The following is a 12,483-nucleotide window of genomic DNA, read 5'->3' as shown; positions in this document are numbered from 1 at the left end:
GGAGCAAGTCGTTGTTTTTGTGTAAAGGTGGCCCCAGCGACTAATTCAGTATAAGATGAGTTTGTTCAAAGGAAAAAAACGCTTTTCCCCGGCTTAACACCGACACGTGGTCTCTCTACAGTTCTAAGTACAAACATATTTTCCGCTTTTGTATCGTTTAGGTGAAACGCTACGAGGAAACCCTTCATCAGTTTCAGAAAGACTTCGAACGAGCACAAGATAATCACAGAAATTCAACTCTACAGGTAAATGATTTTTCTTGCCATTGCTCTTGAGCTGTGTCCCGTACTATAGCTGATCATTCCAATGCTTTCCGTTCCCTTGCAGATTGGAAACCTCGATAAAAATGTGCAGAACCTAAAAGTACAGTTAGCTGGTGCCCATGGCAACCACAAAGAAGCAATGGATCAGGTAAATTGTTAGATACAAAAGAGCGGTTCACCAGACACCCGTTTAATAGTTGCAAATCGCTGTGTAGTCTGGCGTCCTGGTTTCATCGTGTACTCTCTCGTTCGTTCATAGTTTGTATGGCGTTTTCTGGGTTACAATTTCACTATTTGTCATTTTTAGCTGGCGCAACGTTCCAAGAGCTTAGCAAATACCAAAATGGAGTTAGCGACAACAAAACAACAGAACCATGCCATGGAAGAGCAGGTACGTGTGCTTTACTACTTGAAGTTAGAAAAAAAAAACTATTCTGTAACATACACTTGTGTTTTGTTTCCAGTTCTAGTCAGTAAAATAACAATCATGTCGAAGAGACCTATAGCTAGAGACTCGTCAAATATAGCATTACACGGACAATTTACAATGATATCATGATTGAACACTAAACAGTGTAATAAGGATCCCATGTGCTTAGTTACTCATTTTCACTAAGCTATTCGCAACTTGTATCATGTGTACAACTTTCTTGTAAACTTTTGTTTCCAAAGATCTTAGGATTGGAGGAGAAAGTCAGAAAGTTAAAGACCGACTTGAAAAGAGCTCAGGACAAAAATAAATATTCTGATGGAGAGGTACGTTTGTGTATTGTTTAAGGCTGCCTGGGTGCCTGCAGACCTGACTGGCTGTCCGACTGTCTGACTCTCTGATTGTCCGACTGCCCGACTGTGTGACTGTCCGATTGTCTGTCTAACTGACTGCCTGACTGACTAGATGACCAACTGCTTGCGTGTTTGCTTGTTTGATTGATTGCTTTATTTATTTGTCCTCAACTTTATTTTAATTTGCAGATCCAACAATATTCCAGAAGTATCGAAGAACTAAAAAGTCAACTAGGCGTGTCTCAAGAAAAGCTTCAAAAACAAAGTCAAGAAGCCGCAAGAAGAGACGAACAACTAGTCGTGCTTAAAGTTGAGCTTGCGACATTACAGGAAAAACATCGGCTTATACAAGATGAGGTAACACAACGGTTTCTGGTCAGTATGCATGGCCACAACTAGGGCGACAACCAATTGGAGACGTTGAAAAGCGCGGGAAACGTCACGCAGGCTACAGATGAATTTTGTTTGGTTTTGAACCTGATTGGCTGTGCGGATGTAGTCATTTTCTGATTGGTTAGAGATTAATGATAAGGGTGCAAAAAATCATTGTATGCCAAATGCTTCATCTGAAAACTGCCTTGTTGATAATCTAAGTTGCAATAGATGAGAATTGTTGTTTTCAACGTCGGCAGTGCTAAACACGATTCACTTGGTGACTTTTTTTTCACAGCATTTTTACCTCGTAATGTAATCCCTAATTTTCAGGGTAAGCCTTAATATGCCAAAAAAAATTTCCTTCCCAAAGTCTACAGGCATCATTTGTAAACTATGCTTCGCAGGTTATCTATGTATTTTCCTTCCTTTACAGAGAAATCAGTCGCTGATATATAAACGACCATTCTTTTGTTTTTCAGAATGAAAAACTGAAGCAAGAATTTATCATTTCACGGCAACAACATCAAAGTTGCTTGGAAGAGGTACGTTCAAAAAAGTTGAGAAATATGTTAATCAGCTTGTGACAAAACCTACTTAAACCTGTCGTAGTTGCTTGTTTTATCTCATTATCGCCAATGATTTTTAGGTCCAGACCCTTCGCGTATCTCTTGAGGACGCGCGGGCAAATGGCGATCGACTGCATAGAGAGAGCGAACTTGTGGTTGAAAATGTGAACAGCTGGGTGAAAGAACAGAAGTGAGTTTTACAGCATGATTATACACTTTGACTGAATCGTAATCAAACTGTAGTCTATTTGCTAATTATTTCTTCTCTCATTTCCCCCAGGCAAGGAAACGAAAGGCTTGCAGGAAGATTACGGTAAGTCAATTAAGACAAGTGTTAAACATCATGTATTTTCCAAAAATAATTAGCGAGGTTGTACTGTCATTGCAAAACGATGCACCAGCTCGTGACTATGTAAGAGAGTGACCGAACGACTCAATGATTGATAGATAGATCGAACGATTGACTGATTAAATGAGTGAGTGACTGACTGACTGACTGACTGACAGATTGATTGATTGATTTAATTGTTTGATTGACTGATTTTTTTGCAGAGAGCAAGAGGGACGAATTTCATCTCTTCAGTCTGAAAAAGAGTACGTCCTTCTTCCACTATATCCACTAATGTCATTATGACAATGTGTTTTCGTCATTTGCCAGATGAAAAGATGTCTCCTTTTCTTTTTTAGACGCCTCACTGAGTCAACAGACACACTGAAGAAGGAGAATGCTATTATTAAAAGCGAGTTAGGTGAGTGGAAATGGCAGCTCCTGTAACGTACAAAGTAATTTTACGGTTGTCTAGCACGTCAATTTTTCTTTAGGAGATACGATCCAATGTTGGACTTCAGAACGAGAAGTCTGGGTTCTAGCGCTCGTCGGGACATTGTGTAGTGTTCTTGATCAAGACCTGACTTTAATTTCACAGCACCTCTCTTCACCCTGAAGTGGAGTATAAATGGTTACCTACTAATTGTTACGTGGAACGTGAGAAAATGCTGGGAGGAAATAACATTTCTTCCGGGGGGAGCAGCAATTCTCCCAGTCATTTACAATACGGAAATCGCAGAGTTAAAATCAAATACCCCGGGTATTCGCCTTCAATTTGAAGACACCCAGCGAAAACGTAAGATCATCAACTAACAGCGAAGAGGTTAAAAACATTTATCAGACCTGAAGGAACAGCAATTTATTAGATGCATTAGATGATGTTTTATTTTACTGCATTATGTTACAGAGGAGAGAAGAATGGAAAGTGAACGACTAAAGGTTAGTTTTTCATTCGCTTCTTGACCTATATTTTGTGTATTTCGGTTAATTTGCGAGAGAGGTTTTCTCCTTTTATTCGACACTATAACAACAACAACAACAAACAAACAAACAAACAAACAAACAAACAAACAAAACTCAACCAAAAAACTGACTGGTTACACAAGTTTGTCTTAAGCGTTTTTTGTTTTTTTGTTTTTTTGTTTTTTTGTTTTTTTCATTACATAATTATGTACTGATAGACCGCAAGCTAGGTTTCTCATTTTCCTCTCAAACTGTCGGCGTAAAATATTGATAAAGATACTATCTAATTTTAATTTGTGGTTCAAAGTTTTTTCCTAACTAATTGCAGTATGCTACAATCGATTTTATCAAATGCTAGTTTGGTCTTGTGTTCGAATAGGTTGTCGCTCTTTAAAACGTCGTTTGCAAATTAAACTTTAAGTTATTGATGCTCTCAGTTATTCAGGTTTGCTTACTTGTTGACCGCTTTTTTCGTGTATCTATTCCCGAAAACGGAAAATTATCGCTAGGTTAGGAAATGTTTTAAAATTTTCATTGTCAAGGAAACTGCCATAGAAAAAGCTCAAGAAACAGGAGGCGTTCTTCGGCAAGTTCGGATTGCAAAAAGGCGGCTCGTAATCACGGATGGAGATAAGAGCAAAAAAGCCCCAATTAAATGAGTTTGTCGGCTGTAATTATCTACAAATAAATGACTTCTTCATCGTGTAATGGAAATCTAGTGGTGGATTTCCGTTTGATACAGAAGAGATGTTATAAGCTAAATTCCACCTGCACTTTTTAGGGGGGATTCATTAATGCGGCCTAAATCATGTCATAAATCAAACAAAGATACCATTAATAATGAATCGATTTAGAACAACTGAAATATCAATTCTTTTTGTGTAGTTATCTTTGCTTTTGTTGATCCGTGACAAAGAGGATCTTTTAATGATCATAAATAACAAAATACACGGAAACTTCTCATATTAGACTCATTTGGACGCACAAAGAAACAGGTCGAAAGAGACTCTGCGACAACAAAGACGCTAAACTATGGTTTCTCCCAAAATCGATCTTTGTCACGGCCTTTGAAAGTAATTTCGTAAATAAGCGAAGAAAATTTTAGTAGTTTTGACCGCTTTTTTCGTGTATCTATTCCAGAAAACTGAAAATTATCGCTAGTTTAGGAAATTTCAAGTTTTAACTATTTCTCTACCAAGAAAACTGCTCGAGAAACAGAAGGCGTTCTTCGGCAAGTTTGGATTGCAAAATGGCGGCTTCACGTGACGTCGACTCGGTTTACAGTGGAGACAGTTCAGTTCTTCTTTGCATTGGTGAACCATTTCTCGGTTCTTTGACAAACTTGGACGGCTTTGGAAAGATCCGCGGTGGATGTACAAACCCTCTTCACAATTGCTCTTGCTATGTTCGCTTCGAGCATCAACTCAGCTTTGCTTGTCTGAATTGTCAAGGGCTATGCCCTGCATTTTCTCACGTGAGCTAAATAATTGCGTTTAAGTCACCTCTCTTTCGGAAAACAACAACGACAACAACAAGAACAACTTAGAAACTTTCCTTAAGGTTTGTTCAAACAACTCTGATAAGTTTTACAACAGAGAATCAGAAATGTTAAAGTATACCGCTCCTTTTAAACTATTTAGTTTTCCTTTCCTTGCTACGTGCAAGTCGAAGCACTTGTCCTGTTTTTTTCCCTTGCGATAGAATGAAAATTTACATTACGTCCGCAATTCCAATACCCTAAGAAGTGCGGTGTTGTTTTAGTTGCAGAGACAGCAAAGGCAGAAAGACAGTCGAGGTGAAAAAATGAAGCATTTAATATGATATCTTTGTCATCTTAACCCAACAGGCCTTGCAGTCACATTCGGCTCAGCAACAAGTGCTTCTTCATCAACTTCGCAACCGTCTTCAAGAATACGAGTGAGTATCAACTAGCAACCAGTCAATACTCTGATTATATACTGATCCGTCGCTTATAGCATACCGTGATAAATGTGTTTACCGCATCACGTCTTAGATGCGCCCTGCTTTAAAGAACATTCCTTTCACCAATATGGTCATTAGAGTTAGAAGATTGCTTGCCTTAGAAATTTCAGGTGTTTAAAGGATCTTTCGTAGTGTGGCTTACATTAATTTTGTTTTTATCGGTCATTCTTCCTCACAGACTAAGAAATTGTTTTTTAGGATCACGGTAGATGTTTTCGTATGAGCAATAAGCTTACATGTAACCACTCAAATGTTGCGGAACAAAAACGTCTTTTTCGACCGTCGTGATTATTTTGGAATAAAAAGGAAATTACTACCATATGACAAACGAATTTGTTCGCAGCTCTAAGATGTGTCATTCTCGAGCCCTCTGAATGATTTTAACAGCTGTAGTGCTGAATCCTCCGTAGAAAAAAAGATGGCGGCTGTTACCGCAATACGTTGCGAACCAAACACAGTCGATTCTGCAACATTTGTCCCTGCGCCAGTGACTTTGTGTGAGCTAGGTTTGAAGATTTTAGAATTTCTTTTGTACGTTTTTATCAGCGTTGTTAGGGTTTTTGCGCTGCAAATTATGATTAAATGTACCAGTCGCCATCTTTTTCCCCTTGAAGATTGAATCATTGGACTTAGTAGGTCAGTAATATCGCGAGCTATCGCGTTTGTATACTGAACAAACAAATCACAACTGATTTGGCCCTTTGATAAAGTTTTACTCTAGGGTTTCATGAGTTAGTTCTTCTGATTTCTCATCAACTTTCTCTCGGTTATCTTTTTTTTTCTTTATAGGAACGACCAAAATACAGAAGCCATGAGTAAAGCTCACGCCATAGAAGATCTTCATGGTCGATTAAAGGCTAACGTAGAAAGTATTCAACAACTTAACCAGCAGGTGAGTAATAGAAACCCGGCGCTTGTAGCAATGTTCTGAGCCTTTCATATCCAGCCCAGACGTCTCCCTTGTCAGGGCCGGGCGAGGCGGGGGGGCGGGGGGGGGGGGGGGGGAGTGGGGCCGTAGTGGGATACCAATATACCCGTTTTCCCACGTGAGTTACCAATATATATACCTACAAATTGTAAAACGTGTGGTATTAAATATGTAATAGTATCTTATACTTCTAATTCATGTTTATGTACCGAATACGGTTACAAAAATATTCAGGAATAACTCCATACATTCCTGAATTCTAAGAAAGAGTACCACCTAAATTAAAACGGCTCCGGTTATCATACACCCAAAACCCCTGGCCGGGCTTGTCTTGTCTTTGGTTATGATTTGCAATTAAGCGTTTCGTGTAATCGCTTGTATCGCATATGAACTTTTTTGAACAACGCCATTGCTTTTAGGCTGATTCTTCAACGAATTTCGTTGGTAAATAGTTGTTCGCTTTGGTTTTGCTTTCCAATAAATTAATTGATTGGTTGTCAGTGAACTTACGCAACTTTTCCCGCGCTTGCCACCGGCAATATGTTTTCCCGCGCTTGCCACCGATTACTTGTTTTCCCGCGCTTACTTGTTTACTTGTTTCGCTGCCCTGCGGCTGGTTGCAGGTTTTGCTTTTAGTTTAATTCTATTTATCTTTTACAGTCTTTGACGTTTACGTTTACTTTTCCATATTTACAGCTAAACTCGTTAAACAAAGAAAATCTACGACAAAGACATATCATTGATAGAGAAGCAGCAGCTAGAAAGGTTATTGCATTGCTTATTGATTTTTCCAGTGAACGAGAAAAATATTTTTGTGGAAGGACATTATTTGTTTATTATTTTAATCGAGAAAAAATCCATTAATTTTCGTTTTTACGTCGCTATTGTTGACGCATTCCTGTTGGATAGGTGCCGATGGCCACAGTTTTTAACGTTTTTAATTGACTGTCCTGCTAGTTTGTAGTTTTCTTCCATCTGAGTAATGAATGCCTTCAGCAAAACAATTTCTTTTTTCTCTCCAGAGTCTGCAACTTCAACTAGAATCACGTGATCAAACCATCATGGCGTTGAAGGCTCAAGTCGAGTCTTATAAATTCGCCGAGGTACCACACAGAGATACCGACAACATAGTAAGTGGCTAGTCACATGACCTGACTTCCACGTGCTATCCACGTGATCAGTAGCAAAAGGTGTACAAACTCAACACATTTTGCAGGCTCTTAATTATAGTGTAACGCGTTTTAATTTCATTTATAAATTTTTTTTTTCAGATGGATGCTTATGGTTTGAACGGGTTGAATGATTCTGCGTACTCTTCGCTGGACAAAGGACTGTAGGTGTAAAATCTCTGTGTTACTCATTCTCTGTTTCTTTTCTGTGATTCAAACCTTTTGAACTTAAAGGGCCCTAGTCAGCCACACCTTTGTTTTTGTTTACATGTGCGAGTTTGGCTTTCATATTTTATTCGGAGCATGTCGAAACGAAAGAAATCACTGTGAAAGTACTAAGGGACCGTTCATTTTTTATGAGGGAGGGGGGGCTGGTGGGATTTGGGAAGCACCATTTAAAAATCGCATGACCCCCCCTCAGCTTACCAATTTTTTCACATGGCCCCCCCTTATAGCGGTCATTTTTTGGGATGACCCTCCCCCCAAAAAGAAATTGAACAAACAATATTTAGATTTCAACTTTTTTAATATTTCTCTATTATCCCCCTACTTCACGTTATTGTGCTCACTATGAAGACAACATTTACAATCTCTATACGACAGAGAGCTGTTGTTTAAAAAACAAATCAAAAGAAAGAGAAGTCAATTTCGGATCTCCTAGTTATGGCTCGCCCTGAGCGTGTGGCATTTGGTCTCTCATTGGCATCTTCCTCATCTGAATTGATGAATGCAAGAATGACGTCACTTGAATCGTCTTCTCCCCCAGAGTCAATGGCATCACTGTCATACTCATCATTGTCACTTTCATCCGTTTCACTGCTGTCAGCACTTGCCCTGTTGTCATTTTGTGTCAATGTCCTGGTATTTCTCAGTGTTGGTTGGCCAGCTCTGAGAGGACTCTTCTGCTGCAAGCATGAATGTCTTACAATTGCCTTTACTTTCTCACTCTTGCTGCTTTTCAGATGCTGCTTCAGCCCGTGGTGGTTTGAGTACTTGTTTAGTTCTGGAACACGTAGTTTTTTAAGCTTGGTTAGATCTTCGCACAACTCAGTCCAAGGATAATCCTCCTCCCTACTTAACTTTGCCTTTTCTTCTGCTCTCTTTTTCCTTTTAAATTCCAGCACTTCAAGATGCTGAAGATAATCCACCACAAACTTCGATTTGACAATAAACTTATCTGCAAATAGAGCAACGCTCTCTGGGTCAGATAAAACCAGCCTGCCACTTCCATGCTCTTTCTTCTTTATATTGTTAATCCAATCGGGGAAAGAGCGCATTACTACATGAACATCATGAAAGAGGCTCATTCCAAAATGCGCAATAATGGCGAAAGCGACGAGTCGTTTAAGAAAAGGTTTACAGCTGAACGATCCAGGCAGTTTGACATCTTACATGCAAAAGAAGCAATTTTTCTAGGTGCGGATGGCTGTTCAGAAAGGGCGAGTGAGTTTTCCATGCAAGGGTACCAGTTGAAGCCCAGTGATGGAAGAAAACTGAACTTCTCCATCAAAGAGCACAGAGCAATGGTGGAAAAGTTGAATGCCATATTGAAAGATGTAAAGGAACACGATTCCACACTCTTTCAGTCCAATGGGCTTGCTTTAAAGCAGGGCGAAGAATTTGCCCACAGTTTTAATGTAAAACAGATCAAATGTACAGAAGCTAAGTTGACGAAGGTAACGCAGGACATGGAAGCACTAGAAAATAAGAAGAGCAATTATAACAGCATATTCAAAGGCATACTCAAACAGCACATCAACTAAAGGAGAAGGAAAAAAGAAAACCGCAGAAAGTCAAATGAAAGAAAGAGGAAGCGGACTGAAAACAACGTCCAACGAGTTTATGGAATCTGTGTTGGAAACCCGCTAGGATATGATCTTCCACAATGCCTTGTGTACCCTCCTAGAACGGCCGTCCCGGAAGAGTGTCTTAAAGTTGAGGATGTTGCCGCGTCGATATTTAGAAGAGATGGGCCATACATCGCACAGCTCTTGGAAGGGAATTATTTCACCAATGCTGCAAGAAGCAGAATCACCACCAACCTTGAGCGGGAAGTCAGAGATTATGTTTACACCTTCATGTACCCTGAAGAGTACACTCTGACGGAAAGCATTCCTGCTTCTTGCAGCATTGGTGAAAGAGACTCCCATAGCAGCACAAACGGCGACGAAGAACTCGACGACAGCGAAGATGAAGATGAGTGCCAGTGAAAGTTGCATTCGAAAATAACAGTGTTAAATACTTCTTTTCAGTAGCTACAAATGCTTTTTGTCGCCAAACGCTTTTTTAAAGCAGAAGGAAAGTTTGTAATAAATTTATATCCTGCCTTCTATGTTTATTCTATAGCAATTTTTTTGATATTCAAACATTATGCCATTTTAAAGTTTTACTAAAATATTTCACGTGACCCCCCCTTTTCCCCTTATTTTTTTGGGATGGCCCACCCTCGAAAGCCATTTTTTTTCGCATGCCCCCCCCCCCAAATCCCACCAGCCCCCCCTACATTATAAAAAATGAACGGTCCCTAAGGATAATTAAACATACTTTCAGATACGACTTACAGTAAAGCAATAAGATTTCGCTTCACCATGCAACATCAATAATTTCGACGGTATCGAAAATGGCTGAGGCTGACTAGGGTCCTTTAAATGTTTGAACGATTTCCAATTTTCGCTGGGTAGGTAAGCTCATGTTTAAATTTTTCTTTCTTTCAGCCAAAAGTCCGGTCAGAAAGATAAAGTAAGTGTTATGATAGTTATTACGATAAGTTCAAGTAATCTTTGCTGAAGCTTCTGCCATAGTTAATAGAGGGGAATGATTATGAAACCCGACAAACTTCTTTGTTGTATGTTTTTAGCCATGACCGTGCAAAAAACACAATAGCTGTTTGCTTCTGACCGAGAAACTAACCGATAGAAACGTTTTGGTTACGTAATTCATGCATAGCAAAGCAATAGATTGTGCACAGTTGTGGACCTTCCAGCAGAAATCTTGGCATCTTTGTTTGCTCCTTTGATGTTTGCTGATGTTTGCTGGGCTTCATAACCATTCCCCTCTACTAACTGTGCTTCTACAGAGTGAATAATACAGCAGGCTAATAAGATCTAGAGCGCTTGTCATTTGTATGAGGAAAAAGTTTCCGTTTTTTGTAAATTAAAAGATATAGAAAAGCGGCAGCTAGAAAGATGATTGCAATAAAACAGTTCCTACCGTGAGAAAGTCTTTGGAAAAGCAGGCATTTATACTTCCTGAATATCGTCTTTCTTTCCGCTTCACCGGGGCCGCCAAAACAGTGATCGCCATTTGTTTTGACTATTTTAAATCTGATAATGAATCACTGCTTCACGCAGGGTAGAAATAGTCACATGAAGTATTGTCTCGGTCTAATATCACTCTTATTCAATCTCCTGCTTGTTACAAAGTGTTGTTATAAGAAGCGCGTTCTTTTCTTTTTAGGTCAGGTCCATCATGAGGAAGGAAATAGATAAAGCAGGTGTAAAGGATCCTCAAGTTCTGGACAAGTCTTATTGGATCAAAAGAGTTGGTGAGGTATGCTAGTGAGAATTTACTATCATCTATCTCGCTGCCCACTTCTTCATTTGACTTCTTACTTTTCATTGTCTACTTACCACTTTTCCCAACCTGGTTTGACGTCTCTGTTCCAACGGTTTACATACCAATTGTTGGAATGAGTTCTCATTTCCTACTCCTTGCTATGACTTCTCACATCGTACTTGTCACCTCCTACTATTGCTATCATTTTCGTCGCTTTCCATTCCCCGCTTTCTTCTTGCAACGAGTCAGCTCTTCCTACCTCCCACTTCACGCTATTGGTTCTTACATCGCTCTCCTCGCTTGCAACTTTTCAAGATTTCCCATTTCGTACTTTCCACTTCCTAACTTCCTTGAGTTTCCTCTTCCCACTTCTCACCTTCCACTTTTCACTTCCTGTTTATAACTATGACTTCTCGTTTCCCACTAGTTGATTAGACTTGCACTTTCTACTTCGCACTTCGCATTTCCCTCCGGGCTTAAACGTATACCACGCGAGTCGCGCGAAGGCGCCGAATGATTGGGACCTTTTCAATAAAATAACAGTGTGCCATTTTAATATGTCTTTCTTGCTTTCTTTCTTTTTTTAGCTGTCAATTCAACTACAGCAAAGCAGCGAGTACTGGGCCCAAAAAGTACGAGATTTAACAGCACAGATTAATAATGAAGAAGCATAACTTGAACAGCTTCAAAGGCCTTGGGAAAAGATTAATTAGACTGGATTGTTTCAATTTCTTCTGACATAAACTGTATTATGGCTTTCGCTTTCTGGGTATGATAACATATTACGAATTAGGGACAAAAAATTATATCTCTAGTTAGGAATTGCGAACAATTATGTAGGGATAAGATATTGATTTTAGAATTACCTTCATTGAAAAGCTGACCTGGAAGTACTTTAACATTAATTCGCCAGAGCAAAAATTAGCTACCTCTCACCTTAATTACGCTAAGCTTATACGTTCAGTCTTTGAAATATCAAGATCAATTCTTTTTTGGAAACGTTAAGTCAGACAGTGTTTATTTTTATGAAGACAATTTTTCAGTTGGTTTTCCACAGCCATATTTTTAACATATACAAAATAATATATTTCATTGTTAACTGCTAGGTGAATATGAAAGTCTCTCTTGTGAAGAGAACGTAAAGCTGTATAAGCTCTGATATACATGACATGAGAAATATTATATATTATTGTTTTTTTCCGTAATTTTAAAGAATTATGTTTTATTTATTGACAAATAAGTTTTTATTTCATTCGTATAAAGAAATGTAGAAATTGTCAATAAATGTTCTACATGCCGCCAGACATCGTAATATTTTATGTTGTTTTTCTGCTACCAGACTTCTATATCATCCCTCTTCCTAATTTTAAATGGTTTACTTGTAAATGATGTTGTGAATATTTCGGTGAACAATGCGGGGCTTTGGAGAAGGAAGAAGGAAGACAGTGCTAACGAAGAAGGAAGTCATACTATATGCGTGTTCATTGCTTTTTTTTTTACATTTATTTCCAAACAATTACGACACAATGAAGTCAGTTTGTCCGCTTCTAAGGGAAAAGTTGCAAGACGA

The 12,483-nt window shown here is 39.0% G+C and overlaps 1 protein-coding gene across 1 annotated transcript in view; it reads left to right on the top strand.

Moving 5' to 3' along the window:
- The window catches only part of LOC145466696 (uncharacterized), a 48,149-nt gene extending 35,924 nt beyond the window's left edge, over positions 1–12,225 (top strand). The window contains exons 58-76 of the mRNA XM_081450407.1: positions 162–245; positions 328–411; positions 571–654; positions 936–1,019; positions 1,236–1,403; positions 1,901–1,963; positions 2,068–2,177; positions 2,268–2,300; positions 2,540–2,581; positions 2,675–2,736; positions 3,223–3,254; positions 5,125–5,195; positions 6,051–6,153; positions 6,886–6,954; positions 7,212–7,319; positions 7,461–7,522; positions 10,073–10,097; positions 10,815–10,907; positions 11,501–12,225. Of these exons, the coding sequence (XP_081306533.1) occupies positions 162–245; positions 328–411; positions 571–654; positions 936–1,019; positions 1,236–1,403; positions 1,901–1,963; positions 2,068–2,177; positions 2,268–2,300; positions 2,540–2,581; positions 2,675–2,736; positions 3,223–3,254; positions 5,125–5,195; positions 6,051–6,153; positions 6,886–6,954; positions 7,212–7,319; positions 7,461–7,522; positions 10,073–10,097; positions 10,815–10,907; positions 11,501–11,587 (1,464 nt within the window). The 3' untranslated portion in view covers positions 11,588–12,225. The remainder of the gene's footprint in view (positions 1–161; positions 246–327; positions 412–570; positions 655–935; positions 1,020–1,235; positions 1,404–1,900; positions 1,964–2,067; positions 2,178–2,267; positions 2,301–2,539; positions 2,582–2,674; positions 2,737–3,222; positions 3,255–5,124; positions 5,196–6,050; positions 6,154–6,885; positions 6,955–7,211; positions 7,320–7,460; positions 7,523–10,072; positions 10,098–10,814; positions 10,908–11,500) is intronic.
- Positions 12,226–12,483: the final 258 nt, after the last annotated feature.

Source organism: Orbicella franksi, chromosome 13 (genome assembly GCF_964199315.1).
Source record: "Orbicella franksi chromosome 13, jaOrbFran1.1, whole genome shotgun sequence".
In the NCBI taxonomy this organism is placed as follows: Eukaryota; Metazoa; Cnidaria; class Anthozoa; order Scleractinia; family Merulinidae; genus Orbicella; species Orbicella franksi.
Note: the sequence above shows the minus strand (reverse complement) of the source record. Positions and strands in the feature narration are given on the sequence as shown.